The 9661-nt window shown below is 41.9% G+C and overlaps 1 protein-coding gene across 4 annotated transcripts in view; it reads left to right on the top strand.

The window, feature by feature from the left end:
* Window positions 1–1589: 1589 nt before the first annotated feature.
* The window catches only part of MAP4K5 (mitogen-activated protein kinase kinase kinase kinase 5), a 115269-nt gene continuing 107197 nt past the window's right edge, over window positions 1590–9661 (top strand). For all 4 annotated transcript variants that reach the window (XM_059182051.1, XM_059182049.1, XM_059182050.1 and 1 more), the window contains exons 1-2: window positions 1590–1724; window positions 1979–2195. In XM_059182051.1, coding sequence (XP_059038034.1) covers window positions 2088–2195 — 108 coding nt within the window. In that variant the 5' untranslated portion in view covers window positions 1590–1724; window positions 1979–2087. The remainder of the gene's footprint in view (window positions 1725–1978; window positions 2196–9661) is intronic.

Here is a 9661-nt window from a genome sequence, read left to right as displayed (position 1 = left end):
TTTCTGTATGCTGCCTCAAATTCTCTGGAATAACTCAAGTATAAATAAGTAAGAATAAATTTCAGACTAGAGAAAGGATCAATGCTTATAGGGTCAAAGGAAGAAAGAAAGAATCTACGACAGTAAACAAGTACTAGGATACCAATAGAACATTTGAAAAGATTTTGAGTCATTGAAGCCAAAAGTATGTGCCCACCAAAACAAGTGCCAAGAAGCTTTGAAAGAAGGAACTGTTCTTCAACAATTTTTTCAATGCAGCAAACACATAGGCTTTGTCCATAGAGCATGTAAGTCTGAGCTTACTTATGTTCCCTAAATAAGTGCCCTTTGTGCGCAAAGCACTAGAAAATACATATATTCCTTGTCCTGTTAAGGTATAAATTTAATTTCTACATTATACAGTTAATTACAATGGTCACCAACAAGGAGTGTATTGCCCAAGGACAGAATTGAATTGGATGTTCTAAACCACAAGCCCACCATCTGCAACCTGCTCTTCTGTGATTTTTCAGTTACTAAATGCATTGGCTGAGTGTTTCTCTGGCTTTTCTGTTCAAAGCCTCTACTGAACTCTAAAAATACCTTTGCCAGTATACATAAATCTGGCAACTTTCTTTCTACTTTCAGAACAGGGCTGAACCCGAAACTGCAAAAGAGCTTGTGAAACACCAGCCAAATTACTTCCTCGAACTCCTGTTCCATATTCTGGGCACTGTGAAGCATAATCTCTTCCATTTGACAACCTTTTTTATAATCCTGTAAAATGCCTTATAAACACTCTCTTGGATGTCAGATGCAAAACCTTATCCTCTTCAAGCTGCAGATAACGATACTGAGATACCACCAAATATGATGTCTTGTCCCAGATCACATACTGAGAAGGTAAGTAGATTCAGAATCCCTTTGCGGTCTCTGCTTTTGTTTTCGCTTCTGCAGAACACCCGGTCTCATTCAAGGAGCAATCCCCGCGGTGAGGCACCGCGCGGGGCCCAACAGGGATAAAGGCCACTGAGACTTTCTGGGAATTCAGGCTTGCAGAAATGTCGTGGAAAAAACTCGGCAGAAGACAGGTTGTGCAGGTGTGCAGGGAAGCCTCAAACTGGTACCACTGGGAATGATTTGCAAAACAGGAAGGTACAGTAGGGTGTGCCGCGGCTTAGTTCACCCGGCACTCCCCCACCTCCTTCCCTGGCGCCCCACGGCCAGGTTACTTCTGGCCCAGTGCCCTCAGCGTACCTTTTCCGTGTTGAACTGGAAAGGCTGCCCTCGTGCCCACCCTTGTCCCTGTACCCATCACCCTCCAGATTTACCTGACGCAGCTGGGGGCGGCTTAGCGGAGGCCCGTCGGTTCAAGAATGCCCGCGGGCGTCCGTAATCTCCGCGGGTAGCACAGCCCGGGCCCCGAAAGGACGCGCCCGGCCGGGGGGCACGGCGGCCTGGCGGCCGGGAGGGTGTCGTGTCCCGACCAGGCCTCAGGGCGGCACTCTGGTCCCGCGGCCGGCGCGCTCGGGCGGGCCGCTGGGCGCCGACCCACGCTGGCCGGGAACGTTTCACCCGGTGACGCAGCCCCGGGTGGGGGACGTGGTGCGGCGGCGGCGGCGGCGGCGACGGTACGCGCCTCCGCCGCCTGCGAGAGGACGTGCGGTGCGGCGGGAGGCGGCGGCCCGGAGACCTGGAGTGGCCGGCGGGCGCCGGGAAAGCGGGACGCGGGCGCCGGCGAGGAAGTAGGTCCCAGACTCGGCGCTCAACAAAGAGCGGGGCCGCCCCCCTCGGATACCGAGCGGGCCCCCGGCTCCCGGCGGGCGGGGAGACCGGCCGGGCTGTTCGCGGGCGGCCAGGAGGGGGAAGGGCCGCGACCGGGCCGCGACTGCGGGGCGCCGGGGACCCTCCTAGGCCCGCTTGTCCGCGGCCCCCGGCGGGGCGGAAGGGAAGGGGCTGGGCCGTTCGGGGTTGTAGTGGTTGCTTGTCCCTCGTGCAGGCGGAGCTGCGGGCAGAGGCTCCATGTTGGAAAGCGGCGCCGCTCGTCCTCGTTAGCGGGAATCGGGGCGCCGCGGGCTGAGCCGGCGGGGGCCGGGCCCTGAGCGAAGATGGAGGCCCCGCTGCGGCCTGCCGCGGACATCCTGAGGCGGAACCCGCAGCAGGACTACGAGCTCGTCCAGAGGGTCGGCAGCGGCACCTACGGGGACGTCTACAAGGTGAGGCAGGCCGGGCCCGGAGCCGGGCTCCTTTCCTGAGGTCGGCTGGCTCTCGGGAATAGGGCCACTTTCTGGCGGAGTATGAGACGTGGGGAAGATGCCTTTATTGTTGCATCTTGGGGATGTAGCGGCCTGGGTTCCTTTTTTACTGCGCTCAGAGCACTCTGTGTTCATTGCTTGCTCTGATCGCCACCAACACGCAAAACTAACCACACCTTTGCAAACCACGGTGGTACTGTGCGTGTGTGTGGTATAAAGGCTTTTTATGTCTTTTTTGTGGCATTGAGGGAAGTTCGAATCTGCTTTTAGAGTTGCACATGAGGATGTGCTAGTCTTAGCATGGAAAAATGCTTCATGGAAGACAGTAGATGAGAAGAATATTGACATTAGGCATTTGCATTTAAAGAAAAAATTCTTAAGTGGATGAGCTTGATTTAAAAGTCATTATGAAACCAGGTCTGTCAATTTTAATTGTAAGCAGTGTAATACCAATTAAAATGATGTGTGCACGGATATTATTCTGTGGAGAATTCAGCTTTTCCTGGCAGATGTTTCATCATTTGTATTTGGTTGATTTTCCCCCCCTACTTTAGCAGTTCCTCTCTCAGGGATTTAGAACATTCAATGACCAAGAAGGGGTAGGAGCTGTTGTCTTCTTAATTGTGCTCTTTTGCATTATTTGAGATAAATGGGGAAGGGAAGGTACTTTTAATTTGGGATTAAAGAAAAATTATGGAGAAGCAAACTGAATTCTGTAAATCCATTGAGTTCTTGAAGGATTAAAAAGAAAGAAGATTGTTTCAGATTGTTTTATGGTTTTGTTTTCTATTTTAAAAGAAGCGTTAATGCAATTCATGTGGCTATATTAAAGGACATTTCCTTTGATTTTTGCAACAGTTTGTTTATTGGGTTTAATCATGATATATGTTCCATTATTCCAAACAACACTCCTGCATATAGCTGAAATGGCCTCCTTTCATATGGGTAATTTACTGTCCACTCCTCTGGAGTATGTTATTGTATTGCACAGATGGTAAAATGTAAAGAAAACATCCTTTTTTTCCCTCCTTTTCTGCTTTTATTATTCCATTAATAATAATGATGCCGAGTGGTATATGACAGCTCTAGTATTGTGTCATTTTACTGAAATGGACTGTGATGGATAGACTTTTTATTCGTTAAAAGGGCATTTGAATCTTCTGTGTAGGCACTGTTCTAGGTATGGGGTGGTGAACTATAAGGAAAGTCCCAGTTCTTGCCCTATGAATGCCTTTGAATTCAAAGTGGATAATAATGACAGAATCCTCTTTATGTAGAATTAGAGGTAATTAACTCTTCATTGTTTAGGTATGGATTAGCCATTTTGTGGAATGCTCTTGAAAAAGTTGAAATTCCTCTTTTGCCTTCTTAGTCCTATTTTTTAGCCATTTTCATCTTATGATTCACTATGAATTAGATCAGTTCAGTTCATGTTAGTGAAATAGTCTAAATTCCAGTTCTTGTATATTTTATCTTCTCCATCTATAAGAAAATTTAAAGTGTCTTCCCCACAAAAGTCTCAAGATTTCCACTTTAAAAAAAAAGTATAGGGACGCCTGGGTGGCTCAGTTGGTTGGGTAGCTGCCTTCGGCTCAGGTCATGATCCCAGCGTCCTGGGATCGAGCCCCACATCGGGCTCCTTGCTCCGCAGGGAGCCTGCTTCTCCCTCTGCCTCTGCCTTCCACTCTGTCTGCCTGTGCTCGCTCTCACTCTCTCTCTCTCTGACAAATAAATGAATAAAATCTTTTAAAAATAAATAAATAAAAAATAAAAATAAAGTATAATAACTATAGCAATTCTCTGGAGAATGATTTTATTCTTGCCAGGAAAAGCAAAGGGTTACAACCCTTAAAGGGAAAACTAATGCTTGTCTTTGACCCTGGAACTTCCCTGCCTTGTGTCTCTCTTCCACAGCTCCTAAATGGAGGATCAGTGACTGAATATTTATCATACATCATCTTCCCCTCCCCACCCCCCGCCCCATCTCCTTCCTCACCACATTCATGCCCTCTCACAGTCATATATATATATATTCTTGGCCAGCCTCTGATTCCTAAATATCCTCAAAATCCTGGTTCCTTATCTTTTGTTTTCCTTTTTTCTAATTACCTGGAATCACCTGCAACCCTACCTTCAAATGTTGCTATCTTTCCTGTCCTCAAAAGCACTTAATGCTTTGTTTATCTGCAGTGCCTATTATGATATCCTGCTATGTATTTTTTGTACAAATTTTAATTATTTGAATTCTCTAGGAAAACTGTGGAAAACTATTTCATAGCATACCCATTTTCAGCTAAATACCCATTTTCTCTAAATCCTACAGATTGTGTCAGCTGTATTTACTTCCTTTTATATACCTAAAAACGTGTAACATTCAGAATGTAGTGCTGAAGTTTTGAAGCTCAGAGTGGTTGGAGTAATTTTGCTATTTATCGCTGTTTCTGATGAGCCAAAAATCTTTGGAAGCTTTAGAAGTATTTTCAGTCAGTGATACAAACTAGTAAAATACTAATGGTAGAAAATAATGAAGGCAAATTAGTTGCTCTTCTAGTCAGGTACCACCTATTTTTCTTTATAAATACTACAACTACAGCAACTATTTGGAGCAGGATTTTATTCTTGCCAGGAAAAGCAAGTATCTTATGAAACAGGAGCTTTAAAAGGACTGCAGCTTTGAGACTCTTTGTGAATTATGTGTATGCTCTTCAAAAACACAGGTCTCCTCTGAAGCTCCAGTCTTCGCTGAGAATCTCCAGTAGGGGAGGGCTAGGCTATTCCCTGGTTGAAACGATAAGAATTCTTTTAGATAAATAGAGAAGAGCAGGAAATGGTAGAGGGGAAAGAAACAAAAGAGAAAAGAAATGTGGTAGAAGATGGGTGAAGGATTAGATTTCAGCTGAGCAAACTTTATTTGTAATTAATGTTAATATTCAAAATCTGCCAACAGGAAGAGGAAGTCTGGAGATTTAGTGTTTTCACTACGTTCTGTCCACAGAAGAACTAGACATGTCAAATGATCTAGACAATTATAGTACCATGTTACAGTTTATAATTAACAGTACAAGCCATTGAAGTAGTCTTTATCAAAATGTTTGTATCAAAATTTTTCCCAACTTCTATTCCAGAGAAGGTCTTGAAATCTTTTTTGTTTGTTTGTTTTTTAACCTTTTGTGGGCTATAAATTCAGAGTGGGCAAACCCATGCATTTTTTTTTTCTAATTTTCATGCTTTTTCTGATAGATTATACAAGTATGATTATACAAGTATGACATGTCTAGCTACAAGAGGGAAGGAATAGATGCCTCTTGCTCATCACTGTGTAATAGCAGAGAGATAGATGCTCAATAAGTATTTGTTGAATGATGTTAGTTATAGAAAATTACCCAGAGCTAATACAGTTAATAATTCAATGTAGTTTATTTCAGGCTTTTTTTCCCTAATATTTTTAAACCAGTATGTTTCTAAAAATGGCTCTTATAAAATAAGGGTCACATTATATATCTTTTTCCTACTTGAATTGGAATGGCTAGCATTTTCGCTGGTCATTAAATATTCTTCAAAAATAACATTTTTAGGGGTGCCTGGGTGGCTTAGTGGGTTGAGCCTCTGCCTTTGGCTCAGATCATGATCTCAGGGTCCTGGAATTGAGCCCCACATTGGCTCTCTGCTCAGTGGGGAGTCTGCTTCCCCTCCACCCCCCTACCCCCCCCACTATTTGTGATCTCTATCTGTCAAATAAAAACAAACAAACAAATAAACATTTTTAAAGGATCTGTTAAACACTCATTTAGTGAATCTAAGGTTCATATTTGCTTTCAATTAGGAAAATTTTTTTGCAATTATAAATAATGTATAATTTGTATTCAAATCTTTGTCATGTAGTTTTATAATTTCCTTGGTTTCTTCTGGATGCTGGATGAACTGGGTTCACTGGGGCAAATCCCTCTTATATATACCCTCCTTTTTTCTCCTTTACACCAGAAGTCACGATTCTGGAATGACTTGAGGCATTTGAATCATGTTTCAGGATCCCTTGTATAGATTCATTTATTCTGGAAATATTTATTGAGTACCAACTAGATGTTAGGGTATGGGATAGAGATGCAAGAAAGAGAAAGTACACTATTAATAAGGAATACGTAATTTAGTCAGGAAAACAGATGTGAACACTTGTAATAGTGGAAGCGCCATAGTAGAAGTAAAGTCAAAGAAATACCTAATTCTGTCTTTCTTGGGAATAGGGGAAGGGAGGAGAGGAGAAAGAACTATGATGTGAACCAGGGAGGATTAAACAGAGGAGGGGGCATTAACTGGATTGTAAAAGAATGCAGAGTGATTTTTCAGGTGGACACAAGGGGAAAGATATTTCAGGCTATGGGAATAGTGAGTGCAAACACCTGGCATCTTGGGAAACCATGATGAATTTTGAGGGATCTGCATCTCCAGATTTGGTTTGACCAAGGATGGCAGAGATGTCATCAATAGAGAACACAGGCGATTTAGGGGCAGAAAAGGACCAGGTAGTGGACCTTATACATCATGTCAAGGAATGTGGACTTCTTTCTGTAAACTAAAGAAATACTGAAGAAGACAATCTTTCATGTTGTAGAGGATGGATTAGGTAAAGTTGCTGGAAGTATAAAGACCAGTTGTTGAATTATCCAAATGGGAGTTCGTGCAACCTAAATTTAGGCTCTGGAACTGAAGATAAAAGGAAGGGATAGATCTGAGTCATATATAGAAGATGATCAAAATTACCTGGTAATTAATGGGGGGGCAAGTAATCAGTGGCATTTAAAATTCTGACATGGGTGATGATATTGCTGCCATCAACAAAATTAGAAAATACTAAATGTGTGGGTCTGGATCTTGTGTCTGGTTTTGGACATATGGCATTGCATTAGTGGGTATGTAGTATAATAGATGGTAGGAAATGTAGCTCTGGCCTTGAGAGATGAACTGAGGATACAGGTTTGGGAGTTATCATCACTTTATGGGGTGATACCTATGAAGTATAGGTGAGGTCATCTAAGAGAGTTTATAGGAGAATTGAGGAAATGCTGCAGTGTTAGAGTGGTGGCAGAAGAAAATGATATATTGAAGGTGTTTGAGAAGCAACAAAGATGGATGAGGAAGTTCTTTTCATAGAAATCAAGATTTTAAGAGTTCATGTCTGTCATCTCCTGCATCCATTCTTTCTCCTTTCTGCTCTGACTGCAATGAGGAAAATATATTGATCTTCAAAAATTATAAATCTGAAGTTTTGTGTAATTTCTCCTTTATTCTCCATGTCCATGGAATAAAACCTTAGAATAATATACACTTTAATGCCCTGCCTATCCTGATGTTCTAACCATACGGAACTTTATTCAGTTCCTTATATGTTCTGTACTCTCCATCCTTCAGGTTTTTACTTTTCCTTTTATTAGAATTTTCATCCTCTTCTTTCTCCTCTATCTTCTATTCTTCAAGTGTTTTGTTTTTGTTTGTTTTTTTAGATCTGCCTGTTTGTTTATTTGAGAGAAAGAAAGCATACAAGTGGGGTGGTAGGCAAAGGGAGAGGGAGAGAGAATATCTCAAATAGACTCCCCGTGAGCATGGAGCCCAAAGAGGGGCTCAGTCTCACTACTGTGAGATCATGACTTGAGCCAAAATCAAGAGTTGGCCACTTAACTGACTGAGCCACCCATGCGCCCCTGGGTTTGTTTTTAAACATTACATTTTCAGGGAGGCCTTTTGTGTCCTTTAAATGCAATCATATCTCTTTGCTGTATAATTTCTTACCCTAATACTTATCATTCATCACATATCATTGTTGCTGTCAGTCTTCCTGTTCTGTTTGAACTGCATGAGAACAGAGATCTTGTGTTTACCATTGAATCAGCTAGCCTAGCATAGTGCCTACCAGATATATGTGCTCAATAAATACGTTTTGAAGGACTGAGCAACATATTCGTCATACAAATAAGGAGTTGAAAGGGTTCATTAAGAGCAAAAGATTCAACATCTGTAATCATCAGGAAAATGCAAATCAGAAGTGCAATGAAGTATCACCTTACACCAGTCAGAATGGCTGGTATCAAAAAGACAGAAATAACCAGCGAGAATGTGGAGAAAAAGGAATCCTTTCACACTGTTGGTGAGAATATAAATTGATATAGCCACTATATAAAACAGTATGGAGGTTCCTCAAAAAATCAAAAATAGAAATGCCATATGATCCAAAAATTTCTGGGTATTTACCCAAAGAAAATGAAAACACTAATTCAAAATAACATATGCATCCCTGTGTTTATTGCAACATTATTTGTGTAGCCAAGATATGGGAGCATCTCAAGTGTCCATCAATGGATAACGAAGATGTGGTATAGGTATACACAATGGAATATTAGTCAAAAAAAGAATGAAATTTTACTACTTGTGATGACATTGATGGACCTAGAAGGTATTATGCTAAGTGAAATAAATCAGACAGAAGGACAAATACTGGGTGCCTGGGTGGCTCAGTTGGTTAAGCCACTGCCTTCAGCTCAGGTCATGATCCTGGAGTCCTGGGATTGAGTCCTGCATCAGGCTCCCAGCTCCACAGGGAGTCTGCTTCTCCCTCTGATCTTCTCCCATCTCATGTTCTCTCTACTCTCTATCCCAAATAAATAAATAAATAAAATCTTAAAAAAAAAAAAAGGACAAATACTATATGATTTCACTTATATGTGGAATCTAAAAAACAAAACAAAAATGAATAAACAAACCCAAAAAGCAGAAACAGAGCCATAAGCACAGAGAACAACTGGTGGTTGCCCCAGGGAGGGGGCATGGGCAGGAGATGGACAGAATGGGTAAAGGGAAGTAGGAGGTACAGGCATCAAGTTATGAAATGAACAAGTCATAGGGATGAAAGGTATAGCATAGGGAATATAGTCAGTGGTATTATAATAGTGTTGTGTGGTGACAGATGTATTCCTGTGAGCAAAGCATCATGATAGGATTGTTGAATCGCTATGTTGTATACTTGAAACTAATGTAACACTTTGTCAGCTATCCTTGAATTAAAAATAGAATAAGTTTTTAAAAAGCAAAATTGTTGAGGTAAATGGAAGGAAGTAGAGGGAATGTAGACCCCACCTTGAAGCAGTGTAGCTATGAAAGGAAGAAGCAATGAGACACACAGAAGTTTTTCCCACTGTTTTTTTCCTTCCATTGAGACTGATTACAGCTTTTCAGTTATTATTCTTCGGGATTGTTTTATTATTCAAATAGCCAGGAGTGTAGCTCAATTTAGAGAAGGAATTCCACAGGGAATGAAATCAAGACAAAGGATTTGGGAGGAATTGAAAATTGAGAAAGATTAAAGGCAAAAACTTAAGATGGAATTGTTAGGGACTTAGATAGGAAATACTTTTAAAGATTATTTCCCTCCCTTTTTT

Source organism: Mustela lutreola, chromosome 7 (assembly GCF_030435805.1).
Source record: "Mustela lutreola isolate mMusLut2 chromosome 7, mMusLut2.pri, whole genome shotgun sequence".
Classification (NCBI taxonomy): domain Eukaryota; kingdom Metazoa; phylum Chordata; class Mammalia; order Carnivora; family Mustelidae; genus Mustela; species Mustela lutreola.
This window is presented reverse-complemented; position numbering and strand designations above follow the sequence as displayed.